The sequence below is a fragment of the Chlamydotis macqueenii genome, chromosome 3 (assembly GCF_036417535.1).
Source record: "Chlamydotis macqueenii isolate bChlMac1 chromosome 3, bChlMac1.mat, whole genome shotgun sequence".
In the NCBI taxonomy this organism is placed as follows: Eukaryota; Metazoa; Chordata; class Aves; order Otidiformes; family Otididae; genus Chlamydotis; species Chlamydotis macqueenii.
In genome coordinates, this window is record NC_141558.1 from 93,661,278 (window position 1) to 93,685,143 (window position 23,866).

Here is a 23,866-nt window from a genome sequence, read left to right on the forward strand (position 1 = left end):
GGTATGTCCGGTAAAGACAGTAGCAATGTTAACAGCAAGTGTGGGTTTAAGATAATTCACTGAAGACGTAAAATTCAGAAATATGTATGATTTCTGGGTTTGGGAGTTTCATGCCATTATTTCCTAGTAACAAACTAAGGAAAAAAAGTAACCTTTAAATTTTTTAAACCTTATCACACATCCCACATCTTTTGCTTCTCTCTCTGTTTAGTTTTTTTTTTTTTAAATGAGATTCTGACTCCATTAATCTCATTTTATCTGTTTATATTTTAAAATTGTGGGTTTTGTGTTCTGAACATGACCCTTAGCATCTGAGCCAATAGGTAATATTACTGGGTGTCTAGGGTCATGCAGCAATTATTTGTTCTGGGTTTTATTTTCTTTGCTTTCATTGCTTTTGTTTTTACTGACTTTTCCATTCTGTTCTTCAAGATAAGCCTCAAAGAGTCAGCAAAAGACTGAATTTAACTTGGCTAAGGTGGCACAATCCTTCATTTCACACTTCATGTGCTACAAATCCTAGACTTTTTTGGGCCTGTTGCTTCTTTAGCCAGAGAACACTTCTGTATGCTTTATCATAATATTTTCAGAAAGTTTTTAAACATCTCCAGGAAATGAATGTGAATCATGCCATCCAACTTCTCTAGTGATGTATCCGCATACAATTTTCATGTCTTCTTTTGCACCTGTTTCCCCATATATCCTTACAAGCGAGTTACCTCTCCACCAGACAGGGAATGCAGCCAAAGCAGCAACTGGCAATCTCAGATAATTGCACTTCTGGTAATGAAACAAAGGCTTGTACATTGTTTTATTTTTAGAATATGGTTGTAATGTTTACGATCCATACTCACATCTGTTTGAGGCAGATATTTATAAACTTTATAGCTAGCCTGCTAAGACCTTTACCGAAGAATTTGTACTCATGTTATTCAGCATTGTTATTTAGTCTGATACTTGAGTAAGGGTGAGACAGTTGGGGAAAAAGAAGCTGGCTTTCTTGCAACAGTGCAACAAAATGAAAGTGCCCAAGTTCAAGCTGAGGATTATGAAGAGGTCAGAAATTGTGAAATAGCTAACTGATGAGATGGTGGAAGGATATAGAAAAATGACATGATGTTATGGCTTTTAGTAAGACCCAGTTCTGGTAGTAACTAGGAAAATAAGCTGAAGTAGTAAGGATAAGGAATTTTTTTAATAAGTGCAATGTTTATACATTTATTTTTGTTTCTGTGTGAACTGCATTTGCTGCTTTGAGCCGAAGTATTCTATCAAGGAACTTCTTACAAGTCAAAAGGTAGATAATAAATTTCTAAATGTCACCTATATTTGCCATCAACCTTTTCAGAGACCTGCTCAGACTTTCCTGTTGTCACTTCTTTTCAAGTGACTAAACTAAATTCTTCCATATGGAATCAATAAAACAGCAGTTTCCTGGCTTTTGGGGTGAAAAAAAATTGAGAAAGCAGTAATGAATTAATATTTAGCATATGGGCAACAAACCAGATCAATTTAGCAGGTTTCTTTATGCAGTAGCATTGCAAATACTGGAATATTCACATACACAAAAATCACATTAATAGAGTCTTAATTAAAATTAATACTATTGAAGCACCACTTGAATAAATACAATGGATCTAATTTCTGTACAATAATTTCTGATTCTGAGAAACAGTCACTAGAAACCTAAAATAGTCTGTTGTAAATTTAGAGTAATTAGAAATTAATTTGACTTTTTAAAAGAATTAAGCATATAACTTCCATGCAGTAATATATTCTTTAATACAGCTTCTAGTTTAGTTTCACATAACTTTCTGAAAAAAAATTCAACATCCTTTTCATATACATTTTACATAATATGTGTTTCTCTGACACACAGAACAGTAATTTAAAAAAAAATATGATAAAAAGCCCAGTTTTGCACTAGATCTGTCCTTAAACAAGCAAGTATGTGAGGACGTGAGAATCCCTGTCAAGATTCAAGGTGTTGTATCTCCTATGGATTAATTTTATGGTTTAATTTATTAGTATTATATTCCTTGAAAATCACTCTCTATCTCTTTTTCCCCTGTTCCAAGCAGGCTCCTGGTTTGCACAGCCACTGGAAGTCCTTGTGTTTCTGGCACTACTCAGGGAAAAGATCTGAACTCTAGTTGGAGAAGACAAATAGATATAAACAGCATAGTTTCCTTTTTTGGAAAGATGTTGAAAATCTTTGAAACTTTAAGTGATCCTAAGTTAAATGCTAAGTGAAGCTTCCCATCTCTTGGTTTGAAAACCATCTGAGTCTGACTGTGCTGCAAACATAATTAAACCTTGATCAAAATATTTGATCAAATGTCTCTCCTTTGTCTAATGGTCTTTGAACCTCATTTGTCTTGTCCAAACAAGAGAAACAACTCATAGTTAAACTTTATCTGTTAATTGCACTCCTTGCCATGTTTTGATTAAATCCACTGCAGAACAACAACGGAACTACTGCTATTTTGATAGTACTCAGTGATCTTCAAATAAATCCTTGAATAAAGCATTTGTTGATTTTACTAATTGGTCCAAATGCAAGTCTACTGTCTTTCACATGGGGCTGTCTATAGTGGGTTTAACTTAGGCTAAAATGCTTATGCCTTTCTCTTCAGTTTATAAAGAATTCATTATCTCTGCACCAATATATTTCCAGTGGATGACACAATCAGGTTTATTGCTCGTTCTTTTCAATTTAATAAATAAGTCTGGATCTTTATACTATTTTTCTATGTTCTTTAATAAATCAAAATGAAATTAGCTAATGAGGACATGTATTGAGCATTTAAATTCATTCTATGCTGCCTGCTTAATTCTCTACTAAAACCTTCAGCACAAGAAAACACTTAATCCTAACAAAGCTTTTATTAATTCTTATGAAATAAGACAATCCCTTATTTTGATGGAAGTAGTTCAATAAGATTTGACACTGAATATTCTGGAGCCTGGAATACCAGTTCAATGAATGAATAAGAAAAAATTAAAAGCTATACTTACTTAATTAAAAGCCAACAGGTTGTACATCATTATCAGCTGATATAGACAAGTTTTAGCAGTTAAGCTGTGGACAACTCATTTGTTTCCATAATACTACTTGACTGTAGATCACTATATTTAGGGATATTTGTCAGACATATCACAAGTTTTAAAAATAGATTCATATTAAGGATATAATCAAATGCAAGGCTATTCTATGGAAGTCCAGTTCCAAGTTGTATTTGCTTATTTCAGTGTCACACTGAATCTGTACATTGTAGTTATTCACCGTATGTTGTGTTCCATAAAGACAGTATTTAGTAGCATAACACATCTCTTTTGAGATACATAACTGAAAGACTGAAGAAATTGGGGAAAATAGCTAATGCTTTAGCAGAACAAGCAGGTTTTAATAATTTTTCTCTGATTATCTGCCAAATTTATGAGGCATATAGGAATGAAATATGAAACATGCTGCGACCGAATTTATACTTGAGAACAATCTAGGGATTTGCTTCCTAATCATTAAATATGAATTATAAGTGTTAATTGGAAGGTATATCTGAACTTCCCAGGTGAGCTAATTTCTAACAGAAGAGAGAAAAACTAGAAAATTTGTGAGCTATTTTCAGAGAAGTTTGGTCTGGAGTTCTAGGGAGGTGAAGACTTGATAGACTTTGTATATTAGGTCATCATCAAACTTACATACTTATTACGATTTGTATATGAAGTTACCATGGCCATAATGGACTATAATCCAAATATCTGTCGTTCTGTGTTTGCCTTGTTGTAGAACTACAATGCAAGTGGGACCTACATAGAAGCACTGTAACGTAATGGCAGGTATCAAAAGTCCAGTTAGAGCGCTTGTGTGTAGGTCACATATCTGAATCAAAAAGGCATGTTTCCAGAGAGATATGCTAAAAGTGATTGTGCAGACGCTGGGAATATGGAACTACTAAAGAAAAAAAAAAAAAAAAAAAAAGGAGTGTGACATGCATATATACTCTTGGAAATGCAAGTAGAAGAAAAGTTGGTGCTGGTCCCTTCTGTTACATAATAGTCTCTTGATATTTTATAAAGCTTACAGTCCCACTACATGTACAGGAAGAAAAAAAACTGTCTGGTATCATCAATTTCAACTGTGGAACAAAGACTATATTCATTAAATAGCTAGAACCTGCAGTGGGGATACCCACTCAACCTAGTTTAAAGTTTGTACTTAGTGGGTTACAGTACATTTACGACAGATGGGGCATAAGTTGCAAAATCAAAAAAAAAAAAAAAGGCCATCACTTGTATGCTAATAATTAAACTCACCATAATATTTTTGCTCTTTCTTTGGACATCTACTGGTTTACTGAGGATCTTGTGACTAGAGATGTTGTCAAGAAGAGTCCCGATGCTTACACACTTGATTTTGCAGAGTTATCTTAAAAGAACTGTTGAACCAAATGGAAGATGTAATTAAGCCATAGACTTTTGGAGAGGCTAATAAAGTTCCTAAGAGTGTTTCAGATTACATACACCTAGTTGATTGTAAATTAAACCCATGATTAAGTGCTTCAATTGCAAGTAACAATATTTTTTCCAAGCAAAAGTAAGTGATTCCTGTAGCCTGGTCTTTGTAGTCACTGGTTTGGCTTTACTGCCTTGGGTGATGTAACAGAGGCCAGCAGGATCACCCGTAGCAGTCGTATCAATACATGTTCCTACATATTTGCAGGTTCTGGCAACTATGGCTACTGAGTTTATTTTTTCATCACTTAGTTGAGGTTGATTGGTCTAGTAGTTATAAAGTGAGCTACATTTTAAGCAGCTTTCAGGTCCTATCAGACATCACTAGGAAAATAGTTTTCTGAAATTTGTAAGGGGTTGGAAATGTGCAGCCCTCCTTTGACTGGACCTTAAGGTAACAACTGTTTTTCCAAAGCCTGTTAAAAGAGCTGACTGCTTGTACTCAGCACATTTGAAACGATTCTCTGAGACATTCTACTGTACCAGAAAAGTTGTTAAGTGCAGCTCTTCCTCTGCAAAGCCTTTTTACTCATTGACCCTGAAGTGTGTAAAATGAGGTAAAACCCCAAAATATCCAAATAATCTCTACCTAAACCTCAGTCTTTCCTTATAAGCTTTAGCAGTTTCTGCACACTCCAATAACTTCCATCTCTGGGAAATGAAAAATTGGTGCATTGCAGGAGAATACAGCTTGTGTTTTTCTCTCTGAGAGCCTCAGTTTTAGCCATTACTGACAACTTACTCAATATAGGATATTAATGTCTCCTTCGATGCTAGACTTTGTATGAGAAAAAATAAACTTTCCCACATAACCAGAGTCAGACTGGATACTCCTCCAGTTAATAACTCCTTTGGTGTTTTTCAACTGAGTACCACTGGAATTTTTTTCTTTCCCTCATTTCTTTCTTATAATCTTTCATGCCCTTATTCTCCCCTTGATTTTTAACTACACACAGTTCAGCCAGCTACACAAGTAAACTGGAATATAAAAACTACAAATAAAAATGAACTCTGGTATTCTGCTTATCATTCACTGTCTAATTAGGTTCCTTTCCCTAGTTTAGAAGTGAGTGGTATAAAAAGTGATTGTTGAGGCTTAGAAGACTCTTTTTCTAGAAAAATGACAGAAATAGCAACAATAACAGAAATAGCAGAATAGATTGTTGCAGAAGGCAACACTAACACTTAACACTCTGGAAATTACAAATTTTAAGCTTCTTGTGTTTGTGATAGTCTGCTATTACTCATAATGTGAAAGACAGCTTTTGATCTCTGCCTTGTCTTTACATTTGTGTGTCTGATTTTATCTTTTCCATGAGGAAGCCAAGATCTGTCGTGTTTGTATCCATGTCCGTGATTTAAATCTATAGTGTTTAAATTCTGAAATCCTGGAGATCTTGAAATTTAGTATTTTGCTGTCTGTCCTGGTTCTGACTAGGATAGAGTTAATTTTCACCCGAGCTGGGAGAGGAGCTGGAGCTGGTGGCACCTGTGGCTGGGGGACACAGCTGGGATAGGTTACCCAAATTGGCCAAAGGACTGTTCCATACCATGTGACATCATGCTCAGTATATAAAGTGGGGATGGTGCTAAGGGAAGGTTTCTGCTACTCAGGAACCATCATGAGCTATTGTACTGTAAATTATGTGCTTAAGGATCTTCTGTTATTTTTTGTTTGTTTGTTTTCCATCTCTGTTTTATTTTCCATCTCTGTTTTATTTTCCTTTATTGCTATCTTAAACTGTTTTTATCTCAACCTGTGAGATTTGCCTTCTTTTCTTTACTGCTTCTCCTCCCATCTCGCTGTGGGGGCGTCATGAGGGGGCAGTGAGTGAGTGACTGTGTGGTATTTTAGCTTTTCAGTGGGGCTAAACCACAACACTATTAAACTTACACAATTTCATTGCATTTCGGTGTCCATACACTATGAAATAGATCTTTTTATTTGTTTTGCAAGCTAACTTTGTAAGGGATGTGGATCAATCTGCCTAAATATTTACTGCTGTAATCCACATTGAATTTGTGGGCGTGCATATTGAAATGAGGTAATTATTTTAAATAGCACATATGTGTTTTTAGCTAAAGAGGCTGTGAAATTACATTTCCTTAAATCATCACTAGGTTTGTTTGTATGGGGGTTAAGTACACACCACAGGCTGCCAGAGAGCAGAGGCAGCAGCAAGGAAGCAAATACCAATCTTGTCTTTCTGTTCTGCTGTTGTGGGGAGGGGAAGGCAGGGTGATGAATTTCACACTGCTGTGAATACTTGAAGTGTTCTGAAAGGTGGGTTACTTGAATTTCAATCTCTGCAGCTTGTGAAGATCATAGGCTGTAACACAGAAGTGTAGGCTGAGAGGGACCTCTGGAGGTCCTCTAGTCCAACCTACTGCTCAAAGCACTGCTAACTTCTAAGTTGAATAAGATTGTCCAGGCCCTTGGTTAAACAAGCTCTGAAAATGGCCAGGGATGGAGATCACACAGCCTCTCTTCAGCAACTTCTTCCTTTTATCATGAAGAATATTTTTTTTTTGTAGCTAACTGGAATTTTATTTATTGCAATGTCTGACTGTGGCCTCCTGTCCTTTCATGGTGCATCTCTGGAACAGGTCTCCCTCTGAAAGCCCCCTTTAGGCAACAGAACAGTTAGCTCTCCCCTTTTGCAAGCAGACAAAGGTCTGTTCCTCCACTGGACTTTTCCGTTTTCAATACATTTCTTGTATTGTTTGTGGGGCCCAAAACTAGTCTTGGTATTCCAGGTGTATCCCCATGATGCTGAGTAGAAAGAAATAAACACTTTCTTTGCCTGCTGGCTATGCTATCGCTAATGCAGCTGGATATGTGGTTTATCTGCATTGCTGCAAGAACATACTGCTGACTCACATTCAGCTTCTCTCTCAGATCATTTTCTACAGAGCAGCAATACAGACGGCTAGTTCCCAACATATTGGAATGCATGAGCTTATTCCCTCCCACGTACATGGGTGTATTTGTCTCAGAGACAAGTAAACTTTTGGTGAAGTAGATTAACAGTTAAATTTCCATATTCTTTAAGAAAGAAACAAGCATCAAAACTTAAGCTGACGTTATTATAAACATAATTTTGCTTTCCGTTGAGGGTTTCACACTTATTAGAATTACGAGTTCGTCACAGCAAAGAGATTTTTACACAAAAAAACGTGTTGATAGCAATTAATTTTTGCTATGTGACCGGGCAACAAAAAGGGCCCTTGGAGTGTGCAACTTTGTACAGCAAACAGACTATAAATACTAGGTATTCTGCACTACTTGGATGGAAATGTAGCACAGCTAAAGCATCCCATTTGATGTAAACAACAAATTCTGCCAAAGAGTTGCTACAGGTGTCAAAAAATTAATTCACTGTTAGCGCTATTACAAGGGCTTAATTAATTAATTCACTGTTAACACAGTTATCAGGGAAAGATTATGAATATCGAGTGGGAGTTTTTTAACTAAACATACACTCGAGTGGATGTTGTTTTCGAATGCTGGCTGCAGCCAGATCCAAGCATGTAAGTTCTTGGACCTCTTCTTGCAGAGGAGGCTTCCTCCTTCCTCTGTGTTTCTTGGCAGCATCTTATTCTGCAGCCTCCTAGACAGCATCAGTAGAAAGTTGTGCTGCTTGGAATTCATATTAAAGTGATCATCCAATAGTTGAAGCAGGAATTGAAAAATCTTCTATATATACTTTTTAATATTATTTATCTGTTTCTATTTATCTTAGCAGTGAATTTAGGACTGGCATGTCCTTTGCTGTAGATTAATAAAATGGCATTTGTAATTTGAGATAAGGCATGCTAATAGATGGATTAAAAGAAACTAAGTTTTTCAGCCAGCTATTTAAAAATAGATGATGGCCACATTCTACCCTGGTTATGATCTTGCTGTATGATAATTTCAACAAGGTCACAAGACTTTCCTCTCTGTGTGTGGAGGGGGAACTGTTTTAATACAGAGTATTAGCCCAGAAAGAAATAAGCATTCTATTTACACTTACAGAAGAAGTTGCAAGTCTTCCAGGAAATCTGTTTGAAAACTATTTACAGTATTAGTATGCAAATTATATACTGCACCCTAAATGGGAATCTTGCGGCAGAGCACTCTGACAGGCATCTCACTATTTGAACTATAGTAGTCCAGTTAAAAAAGCAACACAAAAAGAAAACACAGCTGGATGCAATTGTATTCAAACACATACTTATTATGTTAATGGGGCCATACGAATAAAATGAAATGTTGTCCAGCAAGGGTTTTCCCACAAAAACTCTGAACTATTTTAGCAAAATGTGCAAATAATGCAAGCTTTTGTGTTTGTTTTAATTGAAAGGATGTTTGATATTTATTCCTAAAAATTAAGAAAGGAAGTGTGGCAGCACCAGAGAAACAATCAATCCCAAGTATCATTTTAATAAATATTGTTCAGTTGAGAAGAAAACATGATTTATGGCCCCGATTACATTAGGTACTTCCAGTGATATAATTTAAATCAAATTATGAGAACAGTTTTGTGTAGTGGTAGTGATATATGTCTTAAACATGTATTTTGGCCCCAGGTTGTCAGAGCAGTCATACACCATTTAGCTGACTTCCCTTTTGCTCTGGAGCTTCCTGATGCTTCTCTGCCTGTCCCTTCCTGGTGCTGCTCTCCTACTAGTTTCCCTTCAGTCACACCTTGGTCCAGTTTCTGCCCTCACGGCCTCTTGCGAGTGCCCCTGCTGAAGTATGCCGCAGTAGCTTTATTTCAGCATGAGGGGTTTTAAAGAGCCAGGTGTCAATAAGAATCCACTAGATACTGTAGGTGGTCAGTATTGGCTTGGGTCTCTTTCCAGCCAGCAAAAGCTTTGCACTTGTTTCATTCCTAAAAATCTCACAGAATTTCTTGTAGTGTCCCTCTCATTAGTCTGCTCAGCTCTGCCATGTAAGTCACCTGGACAAGGTGCTAGATCTGTTCATACCAATTTACTGCTGGGGGACTTGAAATCTTTGAAAATACGAGAATAAATCTTTGAAGGCCAAATCAGATGTATTGAGAGTCAATCTGTTTAGGCTGCCAGTCTTCTGGTTAGGCTGCTGAAGCCTGGTTTGGTTTGGGGTTTTTTTGTCTCCTTTTCTGAAGAAACAAATCCAATTTTGGCACATTTAAAAAATATTTTTTAAAACAGAACATCTTTTAAAAAGTGATCCAAAACCAGATGCTCCTCAAGGGAGTCTGGGGTTCACAACTGAGGTGGATATTGTACAGTTCTCTTCATTTTGTCTCATTAGGTCAACCATGCTTCTTAGAGGGATAGCTAGAATGCACATTGTATGGCTTCCTTGGCAAAACCAAAGCAGAAACATGTGATTTGTTTCTGTTATCTTAACAATTTGTTTTATTTCAAATTCACAATGTCATGAGTTCTAAGCATGCAGTTCTCAGTGTCTCGCTTCAAAATTGCCAACTACTGCCAATAGGAATTTAATTTGAATTAGTACCTATTAGTGCTGCAAGTGTGTCTTATAATATGCATTTCAATACTTTCTGCTTCTCTAGACATTGCTTTTGATACTTTCAGTATAAATATATACAGCAAAACTTGTCCGAAAAACCATCATAGTGTTCAGAAAACAAAGCTGAATAGAAAAAGATTATCTCATACAATAAGCCAGACAAAATGGTACTTGAGATGTTTCCTAGTTTCTTAGAATATGTTATTCAGGTTTTAGAGACTATTGCAGAAGGATAACAAGTTGCTATATGCCTGTGGTTACGTATTTTTCCTAGCCTTACAAACTGAAGAAACTATGAAAATACTATGGAGTTCCTTAATGGATTTATCTTTGTGCTTTCCCTTCTTTTTCTTTAATAGCCTGGATGTGTAAACACTACTGAAGTGGATATTAAAAAATCTTCAAGAATGAGAAATCCACATAAAACAAGGAAGGTAAGTACTGTTGCTATATCGAAAGCAGGAGCTGGAGGTAATTTATAGCATGAAGTTCCATAGTTTCTTAAAACAATTTTTTCTTACAGCTGCAAAGAACAAATACATAAACATATGCTATTACTCCATAAGCTCTTAAAAGAATTAGTATTAACAAATTTGCTAGTACAAAGTAAATGCTATCACATAAGAAAGGCTTTGGAGAAATACACTGAGAACATAAAAATACAATTAATTTTTGCATGGTTTATTCATGTTGTTTAGTAGATTGAATACAGTATGTTAAACTGTTTCTGTCAGTAATTAAGAAAAAATAAATTTAAAATGCAGTGTAAACTGTAACAGTAGTTCTTGTGCTGGTCTTAATGAAAAGGGTGTCTCTATTTTACAATTATGCCCCAAATGGATGACCAGAAATTGTTAAGGAAATTAGTTTTGTCTACATTAGAATCCAGACATGAACAGTGTAAATTATCTGGGGAAGTATAGATGGGTTGGAACAACACTTTCTTTCAAAATCTTTGTATCATGATAATGTTGATTGACTCCAACTTTAAAGTACTTCTTATGTGGTATATTTTCATGTGAAGCCATGGAAAAATATGTTTTAAAAAGGAAAGTGGATTTAGAGAAAGTTTTAGCTTAGCTTATTTGTGGTAGTGAAAGGTCCAGATTAGTGTAATTTACCAAGCAGTAATTGCATATTTGGGAATCATCCAAATAATCCATTGTGATAGTCTACCTTTCAGGATACTGCTTCTTTTTTTCCTACTGCTCATCTCTATTTACTGTAATAGCTGCCTTTCAGTGTCATCCCCCATGTTTACTATACTGTTAATATAGAGACATAATAAAAGTAGATCCTGTGTTCTACAGCATTATTAAATTGTGGGATTTGGGGAGTCTTTATTTTACACCGTGATGTAGAAGCACGATTTTATCCGAGTGCTTGGCTTATTTGCAGTTTCTTTATTAAAAATATTATCTTGGCTGACTTTTCTTCAGTACACTGCACTAAAACATCACAGTTACTATGGGTATGTGTAGATAGCATTGTTTGAAAGCAACTATCCTTGTTCCATCTTTTTTTGCGTAGTCTGTCTATGGCTTACAAAACGACATTCGAAGTCACAGCCCTACCCACACACCAATACCAGAGACTAAGCCACCCACAGAAGATGAACTACACCAAGAGGTTTGAAAATTAACTACAAACATGTACTTTAAAATGAACTTTTTAGGAAAGTAGATATTAAACCAAAAATTGTTGTAACTGGGAAGTTGTTCAGAACAGATCCAGCAAACATCTAGTCAAGCTTTTCCTTGATTCAGGATATGTGTATTTAGGTATGTAACTTCTATTTAAACTAATGTGACAAAACATGACATTGTTTGTATCTTGCATTAAACAGTTAAAGACAGTTAGCAGCAGGCCAGTTAGTGGGCTTCGCATAGCTAAGCCCATTAGCCCCTTTAGTAGTAGGCAGCTTGCTCTTCCTTACAACGCCAGTCTGAGGTTTGGAGCTATACTTACCTCTCTGTGTATGCACGGATGGGTTCACACATTTATCTACTGTTAATGCTTGATTAATCTTTCCTGAGGTATTAGAATTGGGAGAAGGTAAATGTCTAAAGAATTAGTAGTTCTCTTCAAAAATCTCAAAAAAGGCTAATTGCATTTATGTTGATGAACCTTTAGGGAAAATGTTATATTGGGTCCTTTTTTTTTTGTCTCTGTATGATCTTTTCTCTTTGGAAAATTCTATTTGTTTTAGAACTACACTGGTGAAATGTTGTTTTAACTCAGATACATTTCTATTCTGTGCCCTAGGATAAATTAAGGTTAAATTACATTCCTAATACAAAAATTATGGAAATAGAGTCAAGCAATGAATTATTCATAAAATTCTTTGCCTTCATTTCTTACAGATTAAGCACTGGCAAATGCAATTAGACAGACATAGATTAAAAATGTCAAAAGTTGCAGAGAGGTAAGTATATTGTCACATCTTCTGGTTTTTCAATTAGACTGATAACTATTGGGAAAATGTCAGCAAGAAACAGCATCAAAGAAAGAGAGACAAGGAAGCTTAGGTGTCATAAAAGTAACTGATGAGAGTTTACTTTAAGTGGGAGGTATGAAGCTCTTTTACTGATAAAAGATGGCTTAGATATTCTATGATACATTTCTGATAAACCCAAAAGTCACTGAACGAGCCTCTGACCAAGTGGTCAGAAGTTTCAGCTTGCAGTGGCAGGGAGGCTAAACGGAAATAGGTCTGGGGTTACTGTTTTGATATTTCAAAAGGGCAATCACTGACAGAGATGGGTGGGTGAGGAGCTCACTGCTTGAACAAAGTGAGTCTAAGCTTACTTTGGGTCAGAAGATGTAACACTAGTAGGAATCTTTCTCCAAATAAGACCAAAATTTGTCAGGACAGGGCTAGAAAGCAAATAAAACAAAAAGCTCCTGGAAAAGACTAACTACAGCTTGGGTAGAGAAAAGGAATGCTCTGTCTTACACATCAAGTACAGAGATAGTGAAAACTGCAGAAAATTGAGCCACATAAGACTTAGTAAAAGAAATTAAGCCAAATACAAATAGGTCTTCATCCTCTCATGTATGTTTGTGCATGTGTGTCTACTTATACATGCTTTTGTATGCATACACATACAAACACTTATACATTTATAAACAGAACAAGTTAAGAATTTGTTTGCTGAACAGTAAAAATGGAATACATACTAAATATAATACAAATAGGAATGAAAAGAAAGAAGTCTGGAAGAGGGCCACGAAGATGATCAGAGGGCTGTCCTCCTATGAGGACAGGCTGAGAGAGAGTTGGGGCTGTTCAACCTGGAGAAGAGAAGGCTCCAGGGAGACCTTATAGCGGTCTTCCAGTACCTAAAGGGGGCCTACAGGAAAGACGGGGAGAAACTCTTCAGCAGAGAGTGTGTTGTGAGGCAGATTCAGACTTGATATAAGGAAAATATATTTTACAGTGAGGGTGGTGGAACACTGGAACAGGTTGCCCGGAGAGGTGGTGGATGCCCCATCCCTGGAAACATTCAAGGCCAGGTTGGATAAGGCTCCAGATCTAGTTGGAGATGTCCCTGCTCCTTGCAGGGGGGTCAGAGTAGATGACCCCTTCCAACCCCTTCCAAGGTCCCTTCCAACTCTAACCATTCTATGATTCTAATGTTTGTCCTCACTTGTCAATAATTTTTCAAAAATAGAGGCAAAAGGAAATGGAAAGTGGGAATAAAGGGCATGGAGGATGTAAATTACCAGAATACAAGTAAAGTTTTTAGTGCGTTCAACTGAGTCAGACCAACTCATGAGTACCAAAGAATTTGGCGGGGGGGGGGGGGGGAAACAAAAAAGGATTTTTTGGAAAGCAATAAACTTGGGAGTAATGCCATTTGATTAGGAAATAATAAAAATATTAACAGTATTTAAAAGAGGAAAAAAGGAGTCCTGGCAGCTCCAGGGCCAATAAATATGACCTGAAAAGCATGCAGTGTTTTAGAACAGATTTGACAGGAACTGATAATTAAAATCATAGAGGTAAAAAACACATTCCTTTATGAAAGCAAACATGCAGGTAAGAGGTTGCTTGACTTAATTTGTTAGTGTCTAAAGGAGCCCTAAATGGAGCTATGAGAAAGTATTAGGGAAGTTTGTAGTTTATTTTATTTCAGCTCTTGATAAGAACTGAGCCACTTGTTCTTCAGGGCTCTACTTTCAAAAGGCTTGAGCAAACCTGTTTTAGCATGAGCTTGTAACTGACTTCTGACTGTGCACACCTGGTTCCCATGGTGCAGCTGATGCAAGGTAACTTGTTAACTAGAATAACCTGATCAGGTTTCCTCACCTTCTGATATTACAATGTTTGATGCTTTTGTTTTCCTAGTCTATTAGCTTATACAGAGCAGTATTTGGAATACGATCCTTTTCTTGTGCCCCCTGATCCCTCAAACCCTTGGATATCGGATGACACCACTTTTTGGGAACTAGAGGCAAGGTATATAATTTTATTTCATCTTTTGGGTTAAGGAGGTATAACAGTCTTTTCTTGAAACATGAAGATTTCAGAGGCAGGGATATTGCAGGAAAATACTGAGGCAAAAGGGCAATGCGGTATCCTTTTGTTTTTTTCCAGCTTTACAGTTTTGTAAAATGGGAAAAGCTATGGATTAATCTGTGTAAAAAGTTACAGCAACCAGTTTCCAGGGTTCCAGTGTGGGTAAAAGACATCTTTAAAAATCTGACAACATTTCCTATTTGGAAGTCGTTATTCTTCTGTCTAAATGCATGCATGCTGACTTCATCCTGTATAAGTACTAACAGCCTGAGTGCTCACCTCTGAACATTGCACAGATATGAGCAATCTGGAAGGTGAGAAATCTGTGGTTGAACTTTAGGACCTAGTCTAAATTATGAACACAGAGTATTAGAATACTAAATTATTACTGATTGCGGTTTCTGTTGTTTCTTCTTCTGTAGCAAAGAGCCAGGACAGCAGAGGGTGAAACGATGGGGATTTGGCATGGATGAAGCTTTGAAAGACCCTGTGGGAAGAGAGCAGTTTCTTAAATTCCTGGAGTCAGAATTCAGTTCAGAAAATTTAAGGTAAATGAGAGAGACTTTATTTTCTAATAGCTTGTAAGATACATAAGGGTGTTTTTTTTTTTTTTTTGTCTGATACCTTTATTTTCATTTTTTGTCCTCTTCAAAAATTTTCCTGTGTCTTACCTTTCAGAATCCATGCGTTCAGATTGCAGCCTGCTCCCATATTCAGGCTGAGGGAAAGATTGATATAGTTAGTGGAGATTCACATGAATTTTCCCATTCATGTCCAGCAGTTGGTCAAACTACTAATTTCTCTCAGCTCATCTTATTAAACAGGCTTAAAACATTGAGCCATTCAAAGCCTGTTCAGTATCTTCTGTTAAGTCCAGTACTGTGAACACAATACATTTTTAAAAAGATAATTTGTTAAAAAAGAAAGGATTTAAAAGTAAAACTCAGACTTTCACTGTTGATCATGTTCCTGAAGATCATTGGTCTTTTGAAAATCTCCGCTAAGATTCTAGTACTCGTGGATCTGATACAGCAGAAGTAGTGTGACAGTTAGCTCTCAAAGTCCTCACTAACTGCAAAATGGAAAGGTGATGCTAGTGTATGAAGCTGAAATAATTTTTTTTAAAGTGTATATACAGAATTACTTTTACGTGAGGGAGAACAATAATTTGATTTTGAAAAATGATAGTCCATCCATTGGCTAGTTTTGTTGTCACTATTCTAAGGAAGACATATTTTGTTAAGAATTATTTCAGAGAGATTAATAACACCCTTTCTATAGGTAAGTCAAATTGTACATAGTACAAAAACATGTACAATGTATTTTTCTCTTTATTCCACCTTCTTGTTAGACATCATCTGTATCTCTTCCCATTCACCAACAGCATAAGGATTATAAAATCCTATTGCACTTACTCAGACAAATCCTAAACTGCTTTTTTCTATGCCAGTTCTCACTCTCAAATGGTGTAGCATAACCATTCAACCATTTATGTAGCATCTTAAAAGAGGCATTTAGTATTTTCTGGTGTTGATTCATAAATACTGAGTAATTGCACAGGCCTCCTTAATGTTAATTTAAGTTTGTCAGCAGAGTATTTGGAGATGGACTTCTCTAAGTTGCTGTCCATGTTCATAGTCAAACATTGAATTTTGCATCACAAATGTATTTTAGATACTCTGATATTTTCCAACTGATTTATTTCCTGTTACCCCCATGGAAATACAGCCTGATCTGTATGTGTATGTTGATAACTTCATTAGTAACAGATACAAATCTTTTTTTTATTAAAAAAATACAAGTGGTAAAATGAAATCCTAAAAATCAGAATAATATCAAGAAAAGGAAAGGTAATTTTTTATTTAAAGAGCAGCATGGTAATTTCTTCTGCAGAGCAGCTGTTCAAACATGAACCTATCTAGCCCAGTGTGTGCTGCTGTTTCTATGCTTTTCTGTGATTAATTTGTCTCTTTGCCAACTAGACTGTTACCCGCATAATCCCTAGCTCTTTCTTCTAATCCTATTTACAACACTAACCACAAGCAAACTGCAAGTGACTGATCCAGAAAAATACCCTAGAGAAATTTGTTCAAAACTGATTCCTTGACATGCCATCTACTCTTCTGTCTCTCTCTCTAGATTCTTATATTTGTATTATAAAATATAATATCTGAGCAACAGCGAATATGAGCTTAAAGGCTGTCGCTGGGAAAGGTCAGGCAGAGGATCAAACTTGCACTGAAAGGGTGCTTTCTGTGATGATTAACTGAAGGAAAACTGCCTCACGAGCTCAGAATTATGTTTATGAATTCTCAAATTGTTGGGAAGTCAATTCACTGTTAGGCTCACACAGTAAAGTCAGGTGAGAAAGCATGAATTTGTAAAGCTTGTTGTGTATGGGAGTCAAAATGTTATAGAACTCAGTAACAGAAATTAAAAGCTTGATAGTTTTAAGCATTACTGCTGAATAAGCCTTAAATTTAAAAGTCCACCAGTTTCTTTGCTCACCTGTTAACCCTGCTGTGGCAATTTGTTTTTTTAGGGTGGTGGGTTGTTTTTTTTTTTTGTTTCACAGATACCTTGAGAAAAAGATATATTTCCACCCACATCCTCCCACCACAACAAAGCGATGGGGAGCTCAAGTCAGTAGCTGGCTCTTGTCCTTTTACAGATCTGATAATGATAAAATTCACAACAAGCACCATCAAACCTACAGTGGGATAGACAGCTGGCGCCCTGGACTCAAGCTACCACACGCAGCGCACAGAATAGAGCAGGAGACTGCAGACGCTACAGAGAGATTCAGTGTTAGTTGATTAGAAGTCTTATACCTTGCTTTGGTGAAAGACATACCAAAAACTTGAAATAAGTCTTCCAGATATGCCGTTTCAATTCAAGTATGATTATCTTATGTAGCTAAAAGACCCAGTGTTACTGTTTCATTAACTTGGCCTGAAAGTGTCTAAGCTGGCTGAGAATCTCATTCTTAGTGGATATAGATCCTGTCTTAAGTAATGGTACAGGGATGAAGAAACTTGAGCTGTGAGTTAAAGCTAAGAACTGCGCAAAGATTAGGAATGCAACCAGGTTTCACCTTCTTACTCTATATCTCTGTGCTTTTTTTCTTTCCTGTAAATTGGGATTAATTCTATTTCACTCTTTAAAGGGATGTTGTAAAGCATAGCAAAGGAATAAAACTGTCTAAGCAGTTCTGTCAGTGTGGTAGCTTCATTACAGTGTGATTGCAGTTTGCTAACACCCAGCTTGGATTCTGCATTCACCTAACACAGCCTACGACTTGTAGTCTCTTGTTACCATGCAGATTTTTTGGAGGGATCGCTTTCCATGCTGCACACCTCACAGAACAAATAGCTAAAGAAACATAGGATTTGGATAATAGATTTATAAAATTCCCACTATCTATTACAAAAATGGTGACCATTGTTTAAAATTTACAAAACTTAAGTTTGAGCATGATCCAATACTACTGAGTTTGGTCACAAGCCTGTCCAAGCACTGAAAAAGGATTTTTCAAAGAGGGTGAGATAATGAAATGGATCTTACTGCAATGTGGCACCTGGAGACCTAATTTCTTTCATCCCTGTAGAAAATCTCCATTCCTCTCCATGTCCCTCCTTTGTCTGTAGTGCTGCAGAATTCTTTGGAAAGTTAATATTTGTATGCTGACTGCATGTTTGCTCCCAAGTGGTTGTTTTGTAGGAATGGCAGCCTGTAAAGATCTAAATGGTTTCAAGCCTGCCAACCTGAAAGCCTGTCCAGGTCATTATGCAGTATTGCAGTAGGGGCGATCTCCAAGGCAGTGCTAAGACTGCAAAAGCCTCCTTAGTGAAGGAAGAGTGGTGGCAGGACATAGAATCATAGAAAGAAAAGCCACTGAACCCCTTGCCCCTTCCTTTGATCCTCATTTATTAGCTTCCATAATGTGTGAGTAAAGAGGGAAGAAAGGGACTTTGAGTTCTGGTTGTCCAGGAAAAGAAAAAGAGAGACTAAGGAGTTAGCTAGATTTAGATGTTTTCTCTCAATAATTTTTCTCTGACCATCCCCCTGCAAGCTGAGATTTTGCGAGATATTTATTTTGGACTCATCCATTTAACTTGTAGAAATGTTCTGTACTGGAGATAGAGGCTTCAATTATGTTCTACAGAAAAAAAAATAAATAAAAATTCATATATACACTACTAAAACTCTGCAGTGTTGCCTAAGAACTGTTTCAGTCATAGTGTTTAATTTTATGTTTAACTTACTTCAGTGGTTCCGGTTATTCTTTTAATAACACCATAACTGTGCTTTTACTAGAAAAGATGAGGAGTGGTGCAAGAGGTTAAGTTTTCTTTTTAATCCATCCTGTTTCACTTTTTTTTTCCACTTTCACTCTTTATTACTGATCATCACTCTTGATCACTTTAAATGCAAGACATCTCTGTCTTCACTGATTGTGGAGGAGAGAGTTCTGTATGTTACGAAGTATGAAGATTGATTAATTGTCCTTGATGTCTGTCCTGCAAACCTGAACAGAAGTGTTGATAATGACAGTTTCCCATGCAGTACATGGGCATTGGTAATGTTTATCCTTTGCACTGTTGATTTTGAGACCCTGGTCTGCGTGCTAATAACTTGACCAAAATTTAATCCTAAGGCTGAAATTATCCATGCTTTATTTCTCATTCAGACTGAAGCTTAAACTCCAAGTCCCGGTAATGTTGCCATCTTAGCAAACTAGATGAGAAGGAACTAGTTGCAAAATTTAATGGTTTTCTCTGTCGTTTTCTTGAAGACCTTCAGCACTACTATATTTTGAAGCTCGAAGTTGTACTTGGCAAGAACACAGACTCTAGGAATCACAGAGAAGTCTTTCCTGCTCCTAGAAAAAGGCCAGCTGATTTTGTCCATGGAATTTGTTCAGGTTTTTGTTTGCTTTTGCTGAAAATGCTGAAAGGTCTGTCCTCCGACCTGTTGTGTCACATACACTGGTTGCAAAGCCCACATAAGTTCTAGGCACATCACCCAAGTGACAGAAGGCAAAAGCAGGGACTGGGAGAACGAAGAACCACGAGCTGTTGAAGATGATCAGATTCAAGACCATCTAAGGAACCTGAAGGTGCACAAGTCCACGGGACCTGGAAAAGTTGCCCAGAGAGATGGTAGATGCCCCATCCCATCTGTTGGGCATCCAACATTCAAGGCCGAGTTGGATGGGGCTCTGAGAAACCTGATCTGGTTGAAGGTGTCTCTGCACCTTTTAGGAGGGTTGGACTAGATGAGCTTTGAAGGTCCCTTCCAACCCTAACCATTCTATGATTCTATAATTCCCACTTCACTGTCTCTGCACTCTTCCTAAACCTCACACATTTTATAGAGAATCACTGTAGCCTTTCTCTCACTCTGTGTTTCTGTGTGCTAAATTTAACTGATTACCTTGATCTGGGATCTGTTGGTGGCTGCATCTGACATTTAGGTCAGTTAATGGGACAGAAGCTGTGTTGCAGCTGTGCTATTTATCTGGCAAGGCCACCCTCACTTTGAAAGTAATCCAGCTGGAGGATATAATCCCCAGATGTCTTGCAACATGTGTCTTACTATGTCATGTGGCTAGATGCACAGCTATCATATGGCATACACTCTCACTTAGCTATAGGTCTGGTGTGTGACCCAGCGTGTGGCAGCCCAAATGCTGGGACAGACGACAGCAGCATGGTTTACACTCAGCTACTCCAGTCTCTGTTCAAAGGTACTGAGCATCTTCTAGAGAGGGTCTACATGGCAAAAGCAAACCTCCACCAACAGGAGATAGTTTCATCCAAGGACAGAGAGACAGAGCTCTAGTTCCTTCCACGAAGCAGGGCTAAGTCTGTGTATATCATTGTCCAGAAAATGCAGTCGGGTTCCCCCTCTCCCTGCTCGTGCCCTTGCGCATATTTTCTGTTGCACACTGAGTGCTCGTTGCTACAGGAGTCCTCCCTTGCTCTAGTCACAGCTCATGAGGCAGACACCTGTAAAAGGGGGCAGGGAACTCTCTTGATTTGAGGCCCTGTGCTGAGGCCTTGCAGACTCCATTTCAACTTTAGCTGTACTATTGGTTGCCATGGGATATTTGGGTAAGTTATTTTTGAAAAAGCAAGAGGTGGCAGCCTTATTTTTGGCATTTCCTAACTTTGCATATTTGACTTTAACTCTCTGCGGCAGGAGGGCAGACATTTTTTCATGAAAGACCAGTAAGTAGATTAAAATATTAAAATGTGTGTTGGCTGTGCAGTAAGCACCCTAGACATAACATATCACAGAAATCAGCGTTTTATTCCCACTTTTACAGAGGTTTCTCTATTTAGAACTTCACATTTTCAATGTGGTTTTTGAATGCTAATGTTAGAAGGATAAAATAAAATTAACCTATCAAAGAGCTGGTGTTCAGCCTGTAAGGATGTGTCTATACAACCTGCCTATTCTATGCTAGAAGCTGAATGTTCTGCCAAAGAAGTTAAATTTACCTCCCATCTACTTCCTCATAATTGAGTATAACCTACTATATGGGAACAGTTTACTTGCAAAAGAAAATAGCATCCTAAGGCGTGTTTGTGGTGACTTCCAGAAGTATTGACAGTGATATAATGGAACAAACAAGAATGTGACAGCTTTGAGCTAGATCCTCAGGATGTCTGCAGGGTGATAGAAAGTGTGTGTTTACAAAGAACATCCTCTCCTTTCATTTTTCTGTTCCTTAGCTGACTTCAATACACATGAGTAATCAGTCAGTCCCAGAAGATGCATTTGAAGAGGTTAGCACTGCAGGATATACACTTTTAAATGCAAATATCGAAAGCAGCTTAAGGAAACCAAAGTAGGTTGCCCAAATTTGACAAAGTGAAGTGAATTAGAGTTTGTGAGCCATGCAGTTTTTAAACTTGAGTTATGAGGCCTCTATTCTTTATGCATTGCCATCAGATTCTCAGGATACATCCCCAGGCTCTGTGCACATCTATGTTCAATTCACGTTGCAGTTCATAGAGATAAGTGATACTACCCAGAATTTTTAAAACTGAAGTTCTTCTCTTGGCACAGACTCCCTCTATGGCCTTGGAGAAACCACTGTACATTATTACATTATTAATGTATTTGCAAAACTGAGACAATATTACTTCTGTCTCTTGGAGAATCTTAAGGGATCAATAGAAAGATTGTGCTTAGATACTATGGGAATTGAAGTGTGTAGAAATACCTAAAATAGTCCTCTCAGTAGAGTGAAGCTGACCATAATGGCTTGTGAGTGATGAGCACGAGCCCCTTCCATCCTTCCTGCTACAAAGGATTTTCCAAACAGAATTATGAAGGACTAATCCCCTCCTGGAAGGTAAATAATCTCAAGTGAAGAATGTCTTATAGGAGGAATACTGTAGGGTTTTCTTTGCTATGCTTTACTATCCTTTCTTAAGAGTTGTTGCAATAACTATATTAGAATTTGGATTGAGGGTGGTATCATTTTGCTTTCTTGGGGGAGTCTGAGTACAGTTCTGCTGCTCTTCTCCCCTGTCTCATCCTTGTTTAACTAAGCTAAGAGAGCTCAGTTTGATTTCAGCGTATGCAGGGTTGAATCACATTTTAAAGGTGCGCCCAAATTATTTGTCAGCTTTGTAAAATCCAAATTATTTCTCAGTTAATTCACTTCAAGGTTCAGCTTACCTGTTTCAAACTTTAGCTGAGGTCCCAGTGAGGGGAGAACTAAGTGGTCTGCATGGTGTCTAAGCATGGGATCCTGGCTGAATTTTGAATTATTTTGTGCAGTGAGAGAGTCTGAACACCCATAGAATAAATACTCATAAAACAATCACAGTAGCAAATGAAAAGTGATTATCAGAGCTTATAGCTAGCTAGCTGTGATCACAAAGTGCTCAAGACCTTTTTAGTGATCCTGCTCCAGAGTGAATGGAGGCCTGCACTGTATGTGACTGTCTGATGCTGGTTTGCTCAGCAGCAGCAAAGAAGAGCGAATAGGTCTTTTCATTCAGCATTATAGTAAAAATACAAATAGAAATGCAATGCTGAAGAAAGAAATTAAATTATAGCAAGCAAAACAAATGCTCTTCCAGTTTATGCATGATTTGTGGACCAGCAGTAACAAAATTACAGTTACACAGTTTATAGTTTAGCAGGACTCAGAGAGATTCATGTAGATAGCAAGAACATAAGTTCTTATTAGCTTTTGAAGGAATGTCAAAAAGCCATATAAGGCCTTGTGGTTCAGGTGAAATGAAATCTCAGTTTAATTCTAGTTAAATTGAAACCTTCCCGTAAGCAAGTTACCCATACATAAGTAATGAATGATTTCCCACCCCTCTCATGAAAAGGCTTGTAATAATTGCTTCTTAAGGTGGATCAATTGCCTCAGACAGTATACCAGAATGCTGATCCCAAAATAAAATCACAGATGTTTCTTATTTTAGCATGTTTTAGATGAAAACTTCAGTTACTTCATAATTTTTTTTTTTTGAAGCGCAAAGAGTGTGAGCACTGCATTAATGATCATACTGAATTGGAAGTCAAGATGCTATATTGTGCCATAGGTTCTGGTTAGCAGTAGAAGACCTGAAGAAGAGGCCTATCCGTGAAGTTCCTGCTCGCGTCCAAGAAATCTGGCAAGAATTTCTTGCTCCAGGTGCACCGAGCGCTATCAATCTAGATTCAAAAAGTTATGACAAAACCACGCAGAACGTAAAGGACCCTGGAAGATACACATTTGAAGATGCTCAGGTCAGTTTGCAACCCTGTTTAGAGACATTTAAAATAGAATATTGGCTAGTGAAATCTATATATACAAAGTAAGGTATATTTGGGAATTAAATGGTAATGCCCTGTTTCCTAAAATGCTATTTTGGCATTGCAAATGGATAACATTAATTCTTTTATGAAGCTTCTAAATTATTAAAGCTCTTCATGAAACTTATGTGCCTGGTATAGAGTATTCAATTGGACTTAAAATTAAGTGAAAATTATATTTTCATGTTCCGGTTTTCTTAATTTTCTTATTCAGTTACATTAAAAGAAAAGGTCCGCCATACGCACACATTGATTTCCAGTTCTCCAGAACTGTCTCTGAAAGACTTCCCTTGATACAGGCTCAGTGTCAGTTTTCTCAATGCATGTCCAAAAGTGTTGTTATAATTTATAGGAGTCATAGGTCCCATCATGGAAACAATATGACCCATATGAGAAATAACATTTTGTTACAGCTTGTGCAGAAGTACCATATTTCATGGATGTTGTGTATCTATACCTTATAAACTACTATCTACAGAACATTGGGCAAA

At 37.2% G+C, this 23,866-nt stretch overlaps 1 protein-coding gene across 6 annotated transcripts in view; it reads left to right on the top strand.

Moving 5' to 3' along the window:
- The window catches only part of RGS7 (regulator of G protein signaling 7), a 256,555-nt gene that overhangs the window by 198,537 nt on the left and 34,152 nt on the right, over positions 1-23,866 (top strand). For all 6 annotated transcript variants that reach the window (XM_086743449.1, XM_086743450.1, XM_086743452.1 and 3 more), the window contains exons 10-15: positions 10,384-10,458; positions 11,555-11,653; positions 12,388-12,449; positions 14,376-14,486; positions 14,969-15,094; positions 23,123-23,309. In XM_086743449.1, coding sequence (XP_086599575.1) covers positions 10,384-10,458; positions 11,555-11,653; positions 12,388-12,449; positions 14,376-14,486; positions 14,969-15,094; positions 23,123-23,309 — 660 coding nt within the window. The remainder of the gene's footprint in view (positions 1-10,383; positions 10,459-11,554; positions 11,654-12,387; positions 12,450-14,375; positions 14,487-14,968; positions 15,095-23,122; positions 23,310-23,866) is intronic.